This window comes from Gobius niger, assembly GCF_951799975.1.
Source record: "Gobius niger genome assembly, chromosome: 20".
NCBI lineage: Eukaryota > Metazoa > Chordata > Actinopteri > Gobiiformes > Gobiidae > Gobius > Gobius niger.
This window is the reverse complement of record NC_136871.1, coordinates 21,313,598-21,335,377: the sequence shown is the minus strand read 5'-3', so window position 1 is coordinate 21,335,377 and position 21,780 is coordinate 21,313,598. Positions and strand designations below refer to the sequence as shown.

The window sequence follows — 21,780 nt, the reverse complement described above, 5'->3', positions numbered from 1 at the left end:
ATAAGCTGACGTTTGATGAAGTATTTTGTGCCCACAATTCGTCAGTAAACACTCAAACTCCGTCTAAGTAGAGACCCTACCTCACTAGAACACATCTGAAGGAATTGTAACAGCCTTGTTTCATCTTCTGCATTTTATTAACCATTTCAAATTACTTTTTGCACATTTAAGTGAGAACACATTATCCCTAAATGATTGAACGACACATCTGTTCAGTACATCTGTGCACAGTGTTTTCTCACACAATGTTATTTCATATTTTGATTTGAGCCCAGTTGTTTTGGCCACAGTTTTATGTTTACTTTGCGGTTTTAACATTGCCTGCCATGTTTTACCTGAATTGTATTGCCTCAAACCCGATGCTTATTGGACAAACATGTAAAAAATTATGAATAAAGCATGTTAATACACAACTTGTGGTTGCATTTAATTTGTTTACAATGTGCACAAGGACACTGATTGAAATCAAGGCATGTTCCTCTCAATCTTGTGTTATTATCAAGCCGCTTTTATTGGAATAGTCTTAAAGGACACTTATGCTCAAAAACAACATGCAAACGACTGTGATTCTTTACTTGTCGACCAGTTGGACCCAAAGAAAGTGATGGATTTCTGTCAAGAGTAAAGTGTCTTTAATATTACGCAAGTAGAGGTAAAAGAAAGTACCTTTTTCCGGACTAAAAGTCGCTCCGGAGTATAAGTCGCACCAGCCAAATAAAGCATAATAAAGAAGGGAAAAAAAAAACATATAAATCGCTCCCAAGTCTAAGTCCTGGAATACCGTAAGAGTGGTACAGTAAGTAATTAAATGTTATTATACAACCGTACAGGAGAAGCAGATACTGGTACACAAGCCGAGAGCGCCCTCTAGCGGCTGTCAGTGTGAAAATAAAAATCTATATATAAGTCGCACCTGAATATAAGTCGCACCCTCAGCCAAACTATGAAAAAAAGTGCAAGTTATAGTCCATAAAATACGGTACTTGGAGAAAATACAAGTTGGGCACTCTGTAACTGTTCAGTTTGAATAAATATAAACTTTAATTATATTTTATTAATTTGATTTGAGTAAATGTAACCGAGTAGTTCCTCACGTGACTTCAGGTATTTAAGATTAACTTTTGCCACAACATGGATTCCAGGTTAAAGAGTCATAAACACCTGATAAACAAACAGCTCCACACCTGCAACAAGTCCTTAGAGACAGACTGATAATGTCCCGCTCCAGGAGTAGTTCTGTTTATTGGGTGAAATGTTTCACAGTATAACTTATAATATAGAATAACGAAGTTACATGTTTAGCTCACAATTAAAGTTAAATACATAAAACAATGTGCTTTGAAATAACATAATGATTAGGAATGCAAATAGGTTTATCCAGTGCTTTAACAAAGGTATTTTAGGTAGATGGGTTTCTTTTCCTCCTCGGCGAGAGCTCCTAGTTTCCCGCCTAGTGATGAAAAATGAAAAAATAATTAAGGCCATAATTTTCTGCTTTTGCTCTTGTTTGAAGAACTTACAGCCAACGCCGCCTTTACGGCCTGTAGTTGGTAGAAGACCCGCCCTCCTTCCTCAGGACAAAGGGTCTTCAGCTCCTCTCTGGTCATCCCCAAAAGCATCGAGCCACTCAGGACGCCCAGGCAACGCACAGTGCTGAAAACAAAAGTAAAACTCCATCACAGCTTTCCTGAATTCTATTACATGACAGCCGTAAAGCTAAGACACGATAACATTAACTTTATTGATTAAATATAGTCCATTACTGCAAGTTACAGATCATTTATCAAACATATTGTAAAAACTGCTAACTTGTTTTGCCTATCAGCCATCAGAGGTCAATGGTTGCACTCGGTAATAAAATAGGGTAGTTTCCAATTAACATGACTTTATCTCAGGGATGTATCTAATAAAGTCAATTAAAGTTTAAATGGCAACCTTCATTAGACAATCATTTAAAAAAATGACTGCTCTCACATTTTTGTAAAATCCTTGTCTTCCAGCCAGGCCTTCACTTCGGCAGGTTTCGATCTCTTGGTGAGGACAGGGGGACCATCTATGTCCTGAGGCAACAGATCCACAAACACATTAAAAGCACAGTTTGACATTGCGCTTTTGTCCTTAATTTCACTTGATGTTTAAAGAACTGATCACCTCGTCCGTTTGTTCGTCCACAGACCGCAGGACGTTATTGGGCACATGTCCCTCCTCGCCCTCCGCATTTCTCACTTTCCACCATTGTTTTGTTGTGTCCAGCACCTGCACACCGACAAAATGCACCTTCAAAACACAATCTTCAACCAAATTCTCCCGACGGCGCATATATTCACCTCAACAGTTTCTCCCTTGGCGATAGTGAGCTCTCTGTGATTTCTGGAGTTGAAGTCGTACAAAACCAGCATGTATTGAGGTTCACCTGATCTACAGACACAACATTACATAGGATTTTACTTATCAATGTGTCAAAGCTGTTTTGGCGCAGACCTACCGTTTTGTAACTTTTTGCCGTGGTGGCCTCCACTGTTGTGTAGTCTGCACAGAAACAATTTTATATTGCACACTTATGTGCCATTTGTGTTGACATTGACTGTGTGATATTTGCGTACATGGCTGGGCGTGTGATTTGGTTGCCTGTCCATCGATTCACGTGGTGAGTCAAAGGCTGCGTTCACTTCAGGAGGCTGCCAACCGTCAAAAAACTCCAGGTTATAGATGGGGATGTCCTCCTCGGTTTCAGCCCATGGTGTGCTATAGATATTAAGATGGATTTCTTTATATTGCAGCACAACACACTGAGCACACTCTTATTATGCCTATTGTGCTGTACATCACTGGTTCCCAACCTCTTTTGTCCCAGTGAGCAACTTAACATACTGAGAGTGTTAAGGTTACATATAGCTAAAATACTCTGAAAAAAAACATTAAAACTAGCTTTTCTTTGAAAGTAATATTTAAATTCAATTCAGTTTCACCTTTATGGCAAGAATATGGCAAGAAGTACCCCATGCCAAGTGCTCAAGTAGCCCCAGGGGTCCCGGTACCTCTGGTTAGGGAACACTGTTGTACATAATAGAAAACCGTCCTACTCATACATCAATACAGTGAGAGGTTAAAAAGTATGTGAACCCTTTGGAATAGTCCAAGATTCATCCTGATCGCACGTCTAATCTGCAACTACAGGAAACGTCTGGTTGAAGTTATTGCTGTCAAAGAAGGGTCAGCCAGCTATTGAATTCAAGGGTTCACTTACTTATTCCATGCAGTCCTGTGAATGTTTACATGTTATGGCCAATAAAAATATGACAACATGTAATTGTTTGGGTTGTATTAGTTTGAGCAGACACCGTCTATTCATCCTAGTGATTTTGATAAAGATCAGACCACATTTTATGAGCATCCATTACTATAGATAGTACATAGGTTTTATCTCAGCCCGAGGGAAGGGGCATATATATGAGAAGGGCCCCGTGACTTATGTGACCATCCTGGTGGTGGATGCAGAGATGCTGCAGGACTAACAGCCGGCTATATCTCCTGAGGAGGCTGTGTTCTTTCTGCAGGACCATGCTCTGAATGTTTTATGAGTCAGTCGTTGCCAGTGCCCTCCTGTATGCTGTCACATGACTGTAACAGGCTCAGTAAACCTATTCGGAAGCCCAGTGATGTGGTGGGGGAGGAGATGGACTTTCTGAAAACTGGTCCATCCAAAGGAACTCCCTTCACCCTCGGCACAGCACGCTGGACGGTCTGAGGAGTGACTGCTCCTGCCCTAATGCTCCAAAGAGCGCCACAGGAACTCTCTCTTCCCAACAGCTATTAGACTGTACAACTCCTCTCTCTGACACCCAGAACTATTCACATATCTGAATCATCACTTTAAATGTTTTACTTTTTAAATGTATTACGTAATTCAGCACTTTATTATAGCTTTTACTATCGATGGTTGATTTGTAATGTGCTTTTATGTTTTTGATTAACTGGAGCAGCAGCATCTGATGAATTTCCTACGTAGATTAATAAAGTGTTCTGATTCTGATATAATGCTATGGGCAAATAGATGGACCCAATAAACTAATAACCTGTAAATGCCGCCCACTTGTAAGTTCTTTTACCTGGTGATGCTCCAGGCCTCTCCCAGACTCAGCCACAGGTTTTCCTCCTCCTCAGAGACCTCCTCCCTCATGAGATGCACACTTTCGGGGTTCAGCACGGGCGCTAATATGGAGGGGGGCAGGCCTTCGGGACAGTGAGCCACCACCTGGAGCAGACAGGCAAGCAACAAACTGATTTCAAACATAGAATATGGTATAGAATATGGCGTGAGATCAGGGACAGAGCCAGTGTTTCTCCATCAACAACATGGTGTTTTTAGGGGAAACATCGTCATTTTGATGCCCGAGTTCCTGAGTTGAGATAACTTTTGACTTTTCAACACAATAGAACAGCGAGAAAACGTTTTTTATGTCTTTAAGCTGCTAGTTATGAAGCCGACACTAAATTTTAATAACGCCTTTTTTGCCACACTAATCATCTTGTACAAAAAAAGCCAATCTTTACATGTGTTTTTTATTTATTTAAAAGCAGATCCAAAGTAGCGGTAGTTCAGCGGTCTGTAGATGATTTCATGATAATTTATTTGTTTAGAGTGTCTTGTTTTTTGGGTTTTTGTTTCACTTTACTACTACACGGAAGAACTTGAACACACAATGCCCTTGCAACTTCCACTTCACAAAGGGAAAGAATCATCTTTACCAGAGCACATACCACTGGGGTGAGAGGAGATAAATATGAATAAAGAAATAAAATTGCTTTACACTTACATATCCCAAGGCTGCGAATAACGTGTGAACAAAGTCTGGGGCACTAGGGTTATTGATCTTTCCATTCAGCTCTCCCTGGTCAAATGTAAAAGCAATAAATTGTTCAATCATGCATTGAAAATAAACAACGCGGACGAGCTAAATCTTTACACACCAGTAAGTTAAAGCCGGACTTGATTTTGCGTAGACACACGGCAAATTCTTCTGCAGAGGGCATGCCGTCCACTGAGCAACAACACATACATCAATATAAATAAAAATGTACAGAAACTTAATAGAAGACAAAACAATAAACAGGTTATTCATACCAGTACCTTTCTTCTTTTTCTTCTTCTTCTTTTTTCCGTTCTTTGCTAAAATCGCAGATATTTTGCCCATAAAGATTTCGACATCTCCAAGAATATGGTTCAGAATGTCCTGTAAAAGATGGGGATCAGCCAGGTGGTGGTAAGATGGACAGTGAGCTTTTGTGTGACATATGACTGACCACATTTCTGTCCAGTTCTGTGTAGGTAGCGAAGTTATCGTCAGTGGCGTTCAACTGCGGGACAGGGGTCTGCTGTCGGGACGAGTACGAGTCTTCGTCCCCCTGGAGAGTCACTTCCGATGCAGTGGTGTCATCCTCTGCACAGACGCAACATATCTTGATATTGTAGAGTTGTTTTGTTAGTGGGGAATTTGTATTTGCCTCACCGTAGTCAGGGGCGGTCCACAGCAGCACGGGCTCTTCTCTTACACTGCCACTGCTGTAAATATCAGAAATATATCAAATTAAATAAACGTAATAATTCATGTTTATGACTAGATACATTAAAGGAGATTATTGGCTTCATTACCTGATACTAGATATCTCATGTCTACGAGAAAGTACTTGAGAGAGATGTTTCTCAACCATGTCGGCCTGCACACATTAAAAGAGAACATGAAAACACATCTCAAAAACAGTTCAACTCTATTCTGAAACACCGTATTACAGTATAGTTGGAGCGGGAACCTACTGCATGACAGGGAGGATATCCAGACATTACTGCAGTTTTGGTAGTGGAGCGAATCCCTCAACAAGCCATAGAGCACTCCAGGATTAACAGTTTTACCATACCATATCATACCATACCATACCATACCATACCATACCATACCATACCATACCATACCATACCATACCATACCATACCATACCATACCATACCATACCATACCATACCATACCATACCATACCATACCATACCATACCATACCATACCATACCATACCATACCAGTGATACAAACAACACACTGTAGGAAACCTGAAACACATCTGCCTGTGAGAAAAGGTGTGTTTTCAAGAGGGGTTGAAACACAGGCAGAGACTGAGCCTGTGTTTTCTCTGTGGGCAACGAGTTCCACAGCTTTGCAGCAGCAAAAGCACGGTCCTCACAAAGCTTTCTTTTAGTCTTTAGGACCACGAGCTGCAGCTCATCTGCTGACCTTAGAGCAGAGGAGGGCAAACTAAGGCCCGGGGGCCAGATGCAGCCTGCCTAGCACTTTAATCCGGCCTGCAAAACATGGTCTATCCCAATATGTATTGCCTAAAATGGGTGAAAACCACTAATGTTTTTGCAGACATAAAGAAAGATAATGCGTAACTGTAGCAAATCTGTTGCCCTTTTGAATGTGTTGAGGAGAATACAGGCTATATGGCAGCTATAATTCGCAACTCGACTGGCCCTCGTGAGAAGTTCCAAACTCCAATATGGCCCTAGCAGTAAAATGTTTGCCCATACCTGCCTTAGAGCATGAGACTTAGCATAGGGGCAGATCAGGTCAGAGAGGTAGGAGGAGGCCATTTACACATTTAAAAGTAGATAAAGCCAAATTAAGTGGCGCTGCAGGCGCGAAAGTTCATTTTCACTCAAACCAACATAAAGGGCATTACAATAGTCGAGTCAAGTTGTCACAAAGGCATGAACAACAGTTTAAAAATGTGAGAAAAACTCATGACCAGCTTCTCAAATTGAGACAAAGAGCCCAAGTCGATGGGAGCAGTATGACTGAGAACACTGGGGCCAAAAATCGTGACTTCTGTTTTGTTTTGGTTCAGAATAAGAAAATTCAATGACATCCAAGATTTTATGTCATGTATGCAATCTAAGAGAGGTTTGATTGCCTGTAAATCCTTCATAAAAGTGTGCACATACATATAATCAGAATTAAAGTACTCATAGAATTTCAGATGAATATACCCTGTTGTCGTCACACTGGAACAGGAAAACGCTGTTTTGTGGTCTCCTGCCGCTCTGCACCGTCACAGTGAGCAGGGAGTTGAAGACACCAGCGTCGAGAACTGACTGGATGTCCACCACGTCACTCAGGGCTATGGACTCCAGCTCTTCCTAAAACACAACACGCTGCTTAGCAACATCAGGTCTGGACTTGAACTTGTTTGTCGCTGTGGCTAGAACTTGATTTAATAAGTTGAGGATTTAAGCATCAAATCAATCAATCAGTCAAAAAGGCTACAACAAAGCTCTGATAGGCCGATATAGATGCATCTTGTAGACTCAAACAGAACAGCAGAAATTCACACCACAAATATTCAGATCTGAGTGAGCATAAATAAAATAAATCCCAACAGGCCAAAGTGGTAAGTGGGAGTACACTGTAAACCCGGATAAGTTCAATACACTTAAATCGTTTGAGGAAACCGATTCCCATCAAATGGTTTGAGTAATTGACCCAAAACCAAAAAATAACTGATTTAGTAGAGTAAACTCAAAAGTAAAAAATGTCACAAATTACTATGTTGAGTCATAGCCAGCTAATGTGTTTAAGTATTCAACATTTCAAAACTAATTTGTTTATGTATAATAAACTTAACTTATTAAGGGAAGTACTAGTAGAAAACTCAATTGTTTAAGTAGTGCCGATATTAGAAAACTCACTAGTTTGCGTAGTGCTACTCTAAAGCTCATATGTTTAATTACAGTTAACTTAACATGTCAAGTCAAACACACTTAATACTTCTAGTAATTTTTATTTTTAGCACTGTTGGCAATTACATTACAAATTTTTATTTGTAACAATTTTGTTTTCCTATGAACAGTACTCCAATTTTCACACAGTGATTCTAAGAAAACATTCCTTTCAGAAACAAACACTACATTTTAGTAGTTCCAAGCCACTTTTCAACAAGCACTTTTGGCATTATTTGACAGTAATTGCTATGTTTTCACAAACGACATTGGACTTCCAATAAAATATTTTCTTTCTAAAAATCCTTTTAAACAGCTAAAACTGTACATCAGTAGTAACAGAGAACTTTGTTGCGACACACTGGTAACAGGTTGTAACAGTTAAACCTCTTTTCACAATAATTTGAACTTTTTTACCCATCTGAAAAAAAATAGGGAATAAGGAATGGCCCCAGCTGGACAATCAAATTAAGCCCTGGTTTTGCCATCCACCAAAATCAAAAGACAATAAAAACAAATACAATAATGACTTCCTGAACTTGAGATGAAGCTGCTGAATGAAGAGTGAACATTCAATGTATCTATGCACACATAGCAAGCTCATTTTTCAGCCTTTGGAGTTTTGGAGGAGGATTGTTTTGTCCCAGATTCAGCATAATCTGCTGGATGAACAGGAATGTGTTCTTCATGCACTTTGAGTACTCCAAGTGGAGTGCATAAGTCAGTCCAAACAGGAGACCCATTGCCAAAGGAAGACTGCAGACGGAATCCATGACCACATTGCCCTCCAGAAGGATCCCCACTTGGGAAGGGTTGAGTTCTTGCTCTGGACCTCCGTTTTCACCATTGAAGATGATTCCTATGGGGATTTCAAGGTCACCATCAGCAGCATTCTACAGAGGGGAAAAGAAGAATCAGTGAGTTAACCTGTTGGTGGAGAGTAACACAAGACCAAAATATTTCTACAGTTTGTATTTCTACAAATATATATGTTTTTAAATTTAAGTACAAGTTATATTTTCAAATTTAAAAACTAAGACACATTTTGAGAATTTGTAAGGTTTATTGTCATTATACAACTGTAAAATGACGTTTGTCCTCTGCATTTGACCAATCCTTCAATGCTGCTGGGGCAACCCATCAAGAGGAGAGGCCAGCTACATGCAGTGCATGGGGACTCATCTCCAGATGTCTGGCCAGGCTAATGGTCAGAATAACCTGGCAGGAGGATTCACCTGTTGTGCATTCTTTCATAAAGATGATTGAGAACTTCGTCAACCACTGTCCACTGGTTCACTTTTCTCCTCTGGTCCACTCCTGTTCACCTCTCCTGTTGTACTTACATACGTTCTCCTTTCCCTCACTATAAAACATGTCTCTACAAAACCCCTTCCACTATACCTCACCCCTAAGCTGACCACCTGTATCTTTTTCGGGTGCACTGCATAACCATATACACCTTTGTTCCCTGTCCCACTTTTTCAATATAGTTCTCTTTACCTAGAGAATGACCAATGATCCCCCGATTTCGGAGTCATTAAAGGAATTGTAACAAATTGAAGGGCTTAAATGTCACTTAAAAGTATTATAGTTTTTCAAGTTGACATTAAGTCTTAATTCCTTGATCTTTTATTTAGCAAATACTTAAAAATTCAAAAGTATGGGCCGAAGCACATGAACTTCATCACATAGAACAATTTTGGAAAAGCGCTGCATGGGTACTAGAACAGCGGTTCTCAACCTGGGGGTCGCAAGACAAAATTGGGAGGTTGCCAGATCATGTAGATAAGAAATATATTTTATTATTATTATTTTATTGAAGAAGGTTATTTCTCATGTCTGTCCCTCCATGTCCACATCACTACTATATGAGGTGGTCTCCCTGCTCAACCCTCTACACTCAGGATAGAGGTACATGGCACTCAGATGCAGGAAGGCTTGTTTTCAAAAAAAAGCTATCACATTTCTTAACAGCAGATCCCATTGTCCTCTAACCTGGCAAACGCCAGGATGTATGACGGGTACGTCATACATCATCGGATACGATGATACGATTGGCTGTGGCTACGTGCAGACGCATGGTAGACATTCGTAGCGCCCCGTAAACCACACCTCTCCTACGAGAAAATGAATTGGTGGTCCCCAGACTAAATATCACTTGTGATTTTAGTCTGGCGTTAGCCAGGCTAATTGTCCTCGGTCTACAGTATGTCTGTTGTTGTTTTGTCTGTTTCTTTATAAATTATGCACTGTGTACATGAACAATTATTTCATTTTGTGAACAATAATATCTTAAGTCTGTGGACAGCCTTATAGCCCTTCAACATTTTAAAACCCATGTGAAGGAGTTTGTCTACATTGTATGTTTTATTAATTTTGTAAAACTGTTAACAGGTCTCTCTTGCAAATGAGACTTAAGAGTCTCAAGAGACATACCCATGTATAAATCAAGAATACAAATAATAAAATTAATGAATCATGGTCTATTTGTGTATGTTTTTGGAACATGGAGGTAAAATTGCAACATTCAAATATACTTACTTGGCTCGTAAAGAACTTGGAGGTGTTGTCCCCAAGAAGAATTGGAAGTCCCCTCAAGGCGTAGCATCTGTTGACAGTGGGCTCCATGCTCTGCAACAAGTTAAAACAGACACATTTACCACTCTGAAATCATGGGATGGGACATGCTGTACAATTAGAAGATTAAAATATGATGGCAACTCACCTTCTTTTGTTTTCGAAGGTCTGCCAGTTGTTGGCCCACACGTCCTGTCTTTCTGGTGAAGACCTCTTCCAGGCCAGGGTGCAAACCATCCAGAGCAGAAAAGAATTCTCCTATGAGGTTTATTCCAGTGATTCTGTTGAATTCCAAGTTGACCTTTAGAACAAGCCCAGTTATTATTTTCAAAAATACAACTATGCATAAAAACACTTTTGGTGAAATCAGCCTCCATTAAAACAATAGGATATAGTCTGGACCAAAATAATAAAGACAAATAACCAATTATAATCAAAAATCTATAAAATATAGTGAACATCTAATCAAATCTATTCACTTTGCAGGCAGTTCAGTTCTTCAGTATTATGTTTTCGAATCTTTTTTTTTTTTTTTTTTTGTTCAGTTGGTAAATTCATAGTGGAAAATGAAGCTAAAATATTCAATTGAATTTGTGTTAATTTGGTAAATTAATCATATGAATAAGGTTGTTTTAAGAGCTAATTTGTAGTTCGAAAACTCCGCATTGTGTCTTTAGGCAAATGCGTGTGCAGTCGGGAGCAGAAAAGAGTTTGGAGCGACACACGTTACACAAGCTTCGTAACCTCACAATGTGCCCGCGTGATGTTGATGTCTAAAAGTTGCCCTCGTGTACTTCTCAGCCAAAAGCAGCAGCAGCATGGAAACATGCGTGGTGTGGAGATTCACTGCCACCGTGTACCATTTTCAATAGATTGAATTAGCGTGCGCATTTGCGTAATGCAACATAATACCATTTTCGCTTAAAGTTGAAATACAAAAATGTAACTCACCAGCTTGCGTGGATATTTGAGGAAAAGTACTCTCTATTGACTGTAGACTGAAAATAAAATGTCCAAGCCCAGGAAAAACCATCAAAAACGACGTTTTCTTGAAATTTTCTGACAAACAAGTCCAGACGTGTCCTCGGTTCCAGTGCCGGGTAAAAAATATGGGAGGGGCTATAAAAATTTAAAGATAATGAAAGTGCTTTAAACTTAACACAATTAGTAATACTATCATTTACTCTTATTATTTGAGTGTTTAATTTAAAACTTATTCTCTTATAACAAATTGCACTCAAACTATATTTTACAATGAACTTAAAATTGAAAGGACCATGTTAAATGTATTTATTTAAGTGCATCACATGCAAAACAATATAGGTTAAGTGCATTAAGCTTATACCAATGAGTTCTGTCTGCCACAGTTATATGATTTTAGTTTTACAAAGAAAATTAATTACCATAAGTGATTATAGCTAAACCATTTGAATGCAATTAACTTTTGGGTTTACAGTGTAACAGAAGTGTTGCAAAATGCTGTGCCATATGAACTCATATCTGTTGTGATCTCGAGTAGTGGAACTTATGTGAAAAACACAGTCTCATCTGTTTTTGCAGGACTAAGATACATTAGCAACAAGATTGTCATCAAACACTGTGTGACTAGCTATCTTTTTGCAAACACTGTTGATTGAGTGAACAAAGTAACCATTAAGATTAACATATTATGTAAGACACACATTCGAATGTGTTTATGGGAGGTGTTGCCATGCATCCTGTGATTGCTCTTTGGATGGGTTGTGCTGCTTCACATGGAAATGACATCACTGTCCCGCTCATAAACCGCTATCGTCACACAGAAAAGGACATTCCCTATTTGTGAACCTCAAATACTACTTTCAGAAAATCAATATTAAAGGGACGCTGAAAACCATCCATGCTGAATGTTGACTCATACTAAAGCTGTAAAGTCCGTTGAGTTGTTAAATGATTTGATTTTAGCAATAACCCTTTTAGATGTATATAATTTGCTGTACAATGTGTTATCTTTTTACATCATTACCTTCATAATAACAAAATAATGGAAAAACATATCACTGTACCTTGGTCTCGATGTCGGTGAGGACCAGCTCTGCCCCCTTCATAGCCAGGAGCATGTTCTGACCCCACACGCGCCCCATCCCGTCCAACAACGTCAGCCGCTCCACGCAGTCCGGCACGCCACTCAGCTCCTTCCCGTCCAGGTCACAGGTTAACAGATGCTGCAACAAAAACAAGACGTGGCGATAAATGCAGTGGTTCTTCGCATTACACTTTGGGTACAACGCTATTACATCTGTTGTAATTGATGCTGTAATTAACTTAAGTGCTACCCATGAATATTCTTCTCATTTCTTTACATGTATAGGACAGGCTTTATGTCAGATTCCCTTCCTAACAAACAGTCTTTCAGGCTTGGAACTGGCACAAAGACTGTTTCATGTGTTTTGATTCAGCCAGCAAACTTTGAAAAACAAAGAAACTAAGAAAGTTGTATAATACACTCTGTGGTCTGTGGAAAGTTGAATAAATTGTTAGGGTCACTTAATGATTTGAGTAGCGGTGATGAAATAGATACTGCAAGAGTGACGTTACCTCCACTCTGTACTGAAATTTGTCCAAAATCTTGTTTATTGAAGCGGCATACTCCTTCCTTTGCACTGTGTTAAACATGAAACAGAATCATCAGTTTGGCAGCTGTATTATATATATTCAAAACATTTCACGTACTATATACTGCCTTTGCACTCGGCCTGGACAGATTGGACGCCTGAGATGACACTTCATCCATCATTGAGAAGTCACTGTCATGGAATATACAAAATATGCATCATAACGTCGTAGCTGTGAAAAGACCAGGAAAACTTTAATCATGACTTACTTTGACCGGAGGGATTCTGTATAGCTGCTGGTGTCGTTGACAAAGGGACTGTTTCCCCGCATCATGATTTCCTGTCACTGACGCAGCTGTGACCGTACATAGGAGGAGATATACTATAAACAAATTGTCCCTGATTCCGGTTAATCATTCATTTAAAGAGGTGACTTGATTGTTGGGAAGAAAACGAGTTTAAGAAGATAAACAAAACATTTCCTATTACTCTTAATTACTTCTATCTGATTTGACATATGTCGATCATGAGAATCCACTTCATTAATCAACATTGAGAAGAGATTTAGAGCAACATCTGTATCCAAATAGTACCAGGCAAGTGGAAAAAAGCAAAAACTTGATCTACTAATGTCTAATGTCTCACCTGTTTGGGAAGAATGTGGTCAGCTCAAGGCGATGTTTCATTTATTTTTGTATCTGTTCCCAGTCAGTAGCATGAGCCGCCCCTGACTTCCTCATAAAGTGAAGAACAAAGTCCGTCTGGGCAAGAGCTCCTGAGAAACTGAGCAGACTCTATCAGGGTGTGATCCAGAGGGCGGCTCAGATGAGCAAAGGTAACAGGGAATACTTGTTTGTGTCAAAAAAAAAAAAAATCTGTATATTTTTGTAAATGAAATTATTTTATAAGTAAAATGTAAAATAAAAATATATATATTGGCAGCTCAGTAAACTGAACAATTACCAGAAGCACCTCAAAAGTTGGAGATTTAACGGAACCACTAGAGGTCACAGTTGTTGCTAGTATTGTTTACAGGCTTGTGTTGTATACAAACAGCCTAGCCTTCCGTAAACTGCAGTCAATTATCATTTCCATACAGGAGTACGAGGGTATGGCAAGACCAGGCTATTACAAACACTGTGGTAATAAAAAAAACAATTCAACAATATTGTGTTTATAGAAGACAGGATTTAATCATTCAAAAGTATTGCCAGTTGTGTGATCATTGAGACTGCTAAAATAGACAAAGTATACAAGCATCAACGATAAAATTTACTTCAGCACTCGCGTTGGCATCCATGTCACAACAACGCCTTAAAACTGAATGCATTGCTGAATGTTACATCGATCATTCACAATGGATCAATGTGATACAGAAGAACATACCCAACATGTGGTGCACTGACCTTTCATCTCTCAATGAAGTTTACATTTTAAGAAGTTTAACATTGATACAAATGTAGAGGAAAATGCATATTTTGTACAACATAAGCAGTGAAAAAAGTAAGAAAGGCAGGACACTGGGGGCTGGACAGAAGCGACTTGGTAGTTGGGGGCTGAAGGTAAATAATGTTCTGACCATTTCTGTAACTCATTAACTTTGTAAAACGTTCAAGACTTTGAACTGTCTGCAAATGCGCCTCCTGCACATTTTCCATGGAAACTTCAGCCTCATGGAGGAATATTAATAAATGAGACAAGCTTCAACACTAATGATATAGGATTATACACATGGTACTACTCAAGAGTCAAACATAGTCCACAGTACGTGCCGTTTCACTGCTGCGATTGCAAAGCTTGAACAATGTTCAGCCCGGGACCTGGGGGCATGGCCCATCCTTCCTGTCCCTGGTGGTTCTGAAGCAGGCAGTACAGCTGCTTCAGGTGGGTCACAATGTTGTCTTTTATGTCAGGAATCGAAATCTGCAAACGGACGCTTCCACTGTCAAAGGAGCGAGTGTTGTCTCCAGAAAACATCTCACTGATCATACGAGCCACCACAGGAATGACCTGGAACAAGGAAAAAGTTCAGGTAGACAAACATAACATGTGTAGCACTATCTCAAGTGCAAACTAGTGAAGCACAGTGGCCTTTCCCAGGTCCCAGTGTGCATATTCTGTACGTGGCAGTGTGTGTAAAAAGACTGCAAAGACCCGGGGGCCCCATTTATTACACCGTGAGAGACGGACTATAGAAGAACAGAGGAATGCAACGCAGTAAAACATCTGATTAATAAACCCTCTGTAAACCCACTCTTAAGACTGCGTATTGTGTCTTTTCTATTTGCCAAGTAGCAAGGTTTGAGTTTGCAAACATAATCCCACAAGATAATCCACCCAGTATTGCTCATAGTGAACACCGTTTATGAACTCAGGTGATTGAGGCAGCAGTTTGGTTCGGATGATGTTAGTGAGAAGGGCAGTGGAGCCGTTGTCTCTTCAAGGAACAGGCCACTGTTTTTTCATACTGAGATATGTTCTTACCTGAGCTTAGACAAGTTGATGCGCACCTGTCTGGTCTTTACGCGTGGGCTCAGTCACGCAAAAACACCAAACATGTTAACATTTAGCCTCTCCCCTATGGACCCAAACAGGGATGCTAAAAGGGGTACTATATTGTATGCTCCTAAGGTATTATTACGCCTTACAATATAGTACCCCCATTAATCCGCTTAGAAAATTTACATGTTTAATTTTGTGTGAATATAAGAGCATTTAAATAGGGAAACCGTGGAAGAGCTTGGAGGAGAGGCTAAATGTTAACATTTAGTGCGCACAGGTACAAGGGTATGAGTGTGCACAATGTCTACGTCTATGACAGCAACTGTAAAGGCTATTTTTGGTTCTCATTAAAAGGGACTATACAGTTTAAATATGTTAAAACTAAGTATTTTCATCCCCCTACATGTTCTAGCCATGTCCTAATGTGTAGAATGAGCTCAGACCTGTTCACCACAACTGCCTCTAAAATCCTGCACTGTCACTCAAAAAGGTGTTAATTCGGTCCAAAGCGCTGTCATGCACAAGCTTAATATAGAAGCTGCAGTTACGCATGAGACCTGAGGTGGCACTAGTGAGCATAAAATGACTAACTGGCATCTAGACCCTTTAACATTGCACTGTTGATGATGTGTGTGTTTGGGTGAGGCCAGGTGGCTGATGCACATCTGTAGTTCTACTTATAGACAAGTGGGGGAGCCCTTGAGTTGTGGAAGTACTTTTTGACTGGTACATTGTGGATTATACTCATTTGTGGCATTGTTACTTCCTGTCTGATTGTGGAACCTGGACCATATTAAACAAACCTTTAACGCTATCCTGTCTGGACCTTCCATTAACTCAAGAACAGTTGCTTGATACATTTTCATTCTCATCTTTGGCAGGTATATAGTTGCATCCAAAGCGCTTCAGAGCAAGTAACCATCCACCCATTCACACTCACATTCATACACGCAACTGGGTGAAGTGTCGTGCCTAAGGACACAACAGTGCACCTTATTTTTTATTTTTTTTAGCAAGCTTTAGAAAAGAGGCCCCTGATTAGTTCCATGTCATGTTTCACTGACAAGCCTCACCTGGACCATGATCAGTTTCCTCTCTCTGGGGCGTCCGTCAGGCCACTCCTCGCCGAAGCACAGGCTGATTTCAAAGTTAGGAGGGATCTGAGTCTGGCCACGCTGATGGGTAATCACACCTACAACCACAAGAGGCGTCTTTACTCCTGCTTAAGCTTATACTTTATCCATGAATGTCACCCAGAATCTTACCACTGAGGAAAGACTCCAGGCAGAATAGTTTGACCTTCCTCTGCCGCTCGATGAGATTGGGGGCGGCTGGGTTTGGGGCGCAGGGGCCGGACCAATAGACTTTGCACTGACAGAGGCGCACGGCATAGATGTCGTGGCCATTGACCTCCAGGATGAGGCCGCGGTCCATCACGTCCAGTAGGCGGTTGGTGAAGACACGCTGCTTGTCGTTGGTGATGTGCTCGGTCGTGGGGAAGCGTAGCTGCTCCAGGCTCACAGGGCCAAATAGTTCCTCTTGGTTCACCATGGGACCCAGGTCTCCGTAGAAGAGCCTGCAGCCCTGCGGGTTACTGACTGTCATTGTGGGGCACATCTCTTTACCCCTGTACAAGAACTGCACCTCCAGGTCAGTCACTGTGTGGAAGAGAAGATGGAATCGATTATTTTTGATCGAAACACTCACATCATCTGCATGTTTAAGTTTTGGTTGTCATCGTTGTTGCCTGGTCTGCAGTATTCCCACAGAATAGGGTGGCTTTTGAAGTTTTCCATGAAAAATAGAGCAATTTGAATATTATTTTTATTTTTATTTTTATTATTTCCCTATTTTGAATAACAAAACCTCAGATCCAAGGCTATCAGTGCGGTTCTATCAGTGAAAGGCAGAAAAGGGGATGGGGCAGTAGGCATCATTGGAGGAGCGCTCAATAAACTAGCATAAAACACTGTGCTGTATGTTTTTTTTTTCTTTTTCCCCAGATACTATTAGTCGGGTTTGGCTGCAGATCCCTAGCAACTCTGGTCACCATTGCAGTCACAAGCCTACTGCCGAACCAAACTACTTTTACAGTTTCACATTAGAAAAAATATGGTGCTCATAGGCTTTATTAGATGCAAAAGTATTGCATGAAAAGGCAGGTACGAGGAGAGTTGATCTCACTTTTTGATGATATGGATGTCTATACACATGTTAAAATAATAAATGGGACTCCTTACTTGGGAGAGAGCTGATCCATGTTTCTGGAGTGGCAAACAGTGCTTCTGATAAAGGCGGATGTTGCATGATTGGGTCGGGCATTGCAGTGGGAGCTATACCAGCCATTGGAGTGGGCTGCATTTCGATGTCCACTGGCTCCTCCTTTGGCCAGACTTTAATGGGCTCCTCTTTGGGCCAGACCTCATTTGGAGGAGGGGGACAGCTGGGGGGTTGCATGGATGTGTCGGAGCAGGGAGACCACATGATCAGAGGTGATGGGCTGGTGCCTGAAGAAAAACAGATTTTGTCAACATTAAATCACTGGTTTCCAGTGTTAAAGCTACGGCACGTGGCGTGCACCAATGACTGGAGTGCTACAATCACAACTCACCTGGGATTCCTTAAGCTTAAGTACAAATGTGTGGACATGCCATACCTCGAGCTCAGAATCTCCAGTGGTTAAAGAGACTGAAAACTGGAGGCCTGCACTAATTTGGACTTGATTGGGGACAGGTGCTGGTAGTGAAAGAGTCCTTTTACATTCGTTGCAGGATCTGGCAACCTAAAGTCTGTTCTCTGATTGGATATTAGAGATGCGCCTCAAAAACCAAAACCAACATTCAAATTATTTTCTGTAAAACCAGTATCATGATGAAATAGTAGATAACCATTCCACCTAGGATTTGAAATCTATCCCTCTCCTTTGTTTTAATAAAGAATTAATCAATTGTCATTTTAAAATTCATTCAAAATGTCCAGCAAATTTACTTGACAAAATCTTGATCACACCCTTTTCTTGTTAGCTAGCAAAAATACCTGTTATACTTGTAGCCTTCATTAATAATATGGTACATTATTTAAGATTAATAAGCGAACACAGCTGGTGTATGTTGTTAAACAACTCAAAGGCTTCTACCGTTTGATGGATAAGGAGGAAGGGACTCTGGTGTGTTGGGAACATCTTCTTCACCGCCATCATCATCACCTGGGGTCCATGAGCCGGCGTCAGAGGGGGCTGTAAATGTAGATTTATGTTAATGCAGCACATGCAATGCATGCAAAAAGTCTCATCAGGAAAGGTTAGGCTCCAACTAAAACTCCACATGATATCAAAATCAATGCACAAAACAGGGTGACACTTTGCTAATGAGAAGTACAGCACAGCATAGTGTTTTAGCTCTGATAACTTTGCACAATGTACTTTGAAAACAGGTCATGATAAATCGTCTCAATTAATATATGGAACTTATTTCACACTTGTGTCTTTTTTCAGAGCCCTTAGTGACATCTTATGGTTGCATGCCGGTGTGCGTCACCTTGGTTACTCATTGGCTGTGGGATGTCACAAACGTCGTAGATCTTGAGGGGGTTCATGGGGACCTCTTTGGTTCCATCATAAATCAGGTTGAACTCTCGGCTCTTATTGAGGGCACATCGCAGCTGTGCCTTCCATTTAGCTGGATCTGGTTCATCGACTCCCTCCTGGAACTTCCCCGTCTCCACAGCCCACGCCTGCAGGCCGACAGGGACATGAAATATCCAAGTGGAAAATGCCATTGTGTGAGTACAAGTCTGACTAATGATGACACTGTATGTAACACTGGTTAAGCAGAGTTTGTGAACTTGATTCCTGTTTGTTTGTGAACTTTTTTTTTTTAAGATTCCCCTTCAAATACACCGTTGTAGTATGATTATGTTTATATATCAATATACATTTTAACCAACTCTAGCTGAGCCCAGGTCTGACTTTAAAAAGTCCAAGCCTGGAGACTACCTTGAATATGGTGTCCTCGTCCTCGTGCTGCGGTGTGTGGCGTGTCGCGTGTTTCCATGGGATTTTGAAGCGCATTGCATCACGGTCAATCCAAACCAGCCCTGGGTAGCGGCCGCTGTCCACCTGCGCCACCAACCACGGCTTGAGGCGCACACGGCGGGGGGTCACTGACATCCTGCCTGCGAGGAGAGCGCGTGTCAGGAGAGCCTTGTGTTAGTGACAGTTAAACCAGACTGGCATCTCTTTACTGCAATTACGCACACACAGTGCCTGAACGTTTCACAGACTAGAGGTCATATTGCAGATCAATAGCCGACTGTCGGCCGAGCGCACACCTCTGCAAAGCACGACAGTCACAAATCCATAAACAACATGCCCATTAGAATGGAAAACGCAGTAGATCTTAGACTTGACTTAACTGCGGGTCTTGTAAAGTATGTTGCTTACCTGTAGAGGCGAACCAGGAAGTGCCAGTGCGTCTGGCTGCTTGGCTAGTGCGTAAACAACTGTACAACTCGTCAGATTGGTGGTCAAGCTGGTCCTGCTACACTTCAGATTCCCAGCAAACCAAAGCCCGTGGCGTCGGGCGCGCCTCCCCGCCTCACAACAACAACAAAGTAAACGTTTATCTGAGGTGGGAGCGCCGCGGCGACGACGGGATAGTTTTCACCAACTCCGGGACGACTAGCCCCTCCTCATCATCGAAACTCAGGTACACGTGACGTCACCCAGCGACACACCTTTCCGTGACACGGCCACGCGCACGGACACGCGCAACGCACACTGGCTCAATTCATATGGAGGCATGAAGAGGACACAATAAAGGCAACATTTGATACACTGAGTCAGACTGTGACGAGAGGATTACATGTTTTAGATTCCATGTTACACTAGAATGAATAAACAATAATGAAGCAGGGTATATTAGGCTATGTTTTGGTGTCTGTATAATATTTAAAACAAAATCTAAAAGTGTATAATTGCATGTGGTGTTTATATAAGTCAATTCAATGTACACTAACATACAGGACCTAATTTTAACATTGAGTTTAAATAGAGATGTAGGCCTATCACCCACCTCACCCAGCTTTACAGAACTCAAATCAAAGGTACTTGAAAAGTAGATGAGGCAGTCCGGTGTCCCATCAGTGACAGCCACTCCCTGAAACCACCGCTGTCTGTGAAGTGCATATCTTCCTGGATGCATAACCATCTCATCGGAAGCCGTTTCAACAATGTTCCTGTTTGCATTTCATTTGAAAGTGGTTTGCGGCACAGGCTCTCGATGGATTTTTCTGTTCAGGATGAAAGCAGTGCCTGATTCCCTTTTGCAAATCATGAGAAATGTGCAAACGTCACCCTATATGTATTTACAAGCACGGTCACCTGGGTAGAGCCAAAGCTGCATAACCAAAGTCCCCTCTTTTACATAATGTCAGTCTTGTTTGATCCTACACTACAACAAGTAAATATCAAGCATTGGTTTAAATGACTGGAATTGAGGAAATGTATCTTGTTTTGAGCGGTTTTCACTCATTTAGACACTTTTCCTGATCGGACCAAGTTTACTTTGCTTGTTTGTGGACATTTCAGACCAGTTCTAATGTAAATCTCGCTTGAATTGGCAAAGAAAATGACCTGAAATGAGGACGAAATGTATCGAAACGAGTCAGAAACATCTCAGAACAAGTGAAATAATCTAGGACAAATGCCCAAGAACTTCTTAACTAGTCAAAACAACAAAAATTTGGATTATTATGCTCAAATTGAGATGTTTATACTGATCTGTGATTTTTTTTGTTTTGGACCAAACTTTTAGTTCTCATAATCCCTCCTGCATGTCCGAATTATTTCACGCCTGGTGTACACTTGCACTTGTCTTCCATCGCTCAAAAATAATTTAGGTGTAGACAATGCAGCAAGATCTGTTTTTGCAACATTCTCTGTAGAGGATAAAATAAATGTACTCTCCAACAAAACAAAACTGTTCAAATATGACATTTTATTTACAAATGTACAACATGGCTCTTCTACACCCCCCAGACACAAACCTCACAGAATATCTGCATTGTTTTTTCCTTTTTTCCCTTTTTTACAAAATAACACATTGTCAAAGTTAAATCGGATACAACAGCTGAAATTGTTTCCAAACTTAAATGAAATCATTGCTCAAAACATTCATGGCACTTAGAGATGGACGGTAGAAAATGAAGGATTTTGTGATGTCATTCTTGCATCGGGTTCCTCCACAATCTGCACTAAGGATAACGAGTGTCAGCGCCATCATAATCCTCATTTAATCTGAAAGAGGAGACGGACTCGCACACGGCTGAGGCAGTGCT

General features: G+C 40.8%; 2 protein-coding genes across 2 annotated transcripts; both read right to left on the bottom strand.

Annotated features, from left to right (window-relative positions):
* Positions 1–1,475: 1,475 nt before the first annotated feature.
* On the bottom strand, positions 1,476–13,276 carry eps8l3a (EPS8 signaling adaptor L3a; the record flags this gene model as incomplete). Its single annotated transcript, XM_079578515.1, has 18 exons — positions 1,476–1,653; positions 1,975–2,060; positions 2,152–2,256; positions 2,328–2,418; positions 2,486–2,529; positions 2,604–2,745; positions 4,110–4,255; positions 4,818–4,892; positions 4,972–5,042; positions 5,132–5,234; positions 5,305–5,441; positions 5,511–5,563; positions 5,654–5,718; positions 7,043–7,192; positions 12,394–12,552; positions 12,926–12,990; positions 13,061–13,134; positions 13,212–13,276. 18 exons carry the CDS (start codon positions 13,274–13,276, stop codon positions 1,476–1,478), a joined length of 1,809 nt encoding a protein of 602 aa, XP_079434641.1.
* An 891-nt stretch (positions 13,277–14,167) lies between these two features.
* irf6 (interferon regulatory factor 6) lies at positions 14,168–20,134 on the bottom strand. The gene is made up of 8 exons (XM_079578936.1): positions 19,886–20,134; positions 19,439–19,617; positions 18,981–19,176; positions 18,581–18,679; positions 17,685–17,951; positions 16,710–17,102; positions 16,518–16,636; positions 14,168–14,952 (listed from the first exon to the last, which is right to left on the bottom strand). Exons 2-8 carry the CDS (start codon positions 19,610–19,612, stop codon positions 14,719–14,721), a joined length of 1,482 nt encoding a protein of 493 aa, XP_079435062.1. The 5' UTR covers positions 19,613–19,617; positions 19,886–20,134; the 3' UTR covers positions 14,168–14,718.
* Positions 20,135–21,780: the final 1,646 nt, after the last annotated feature.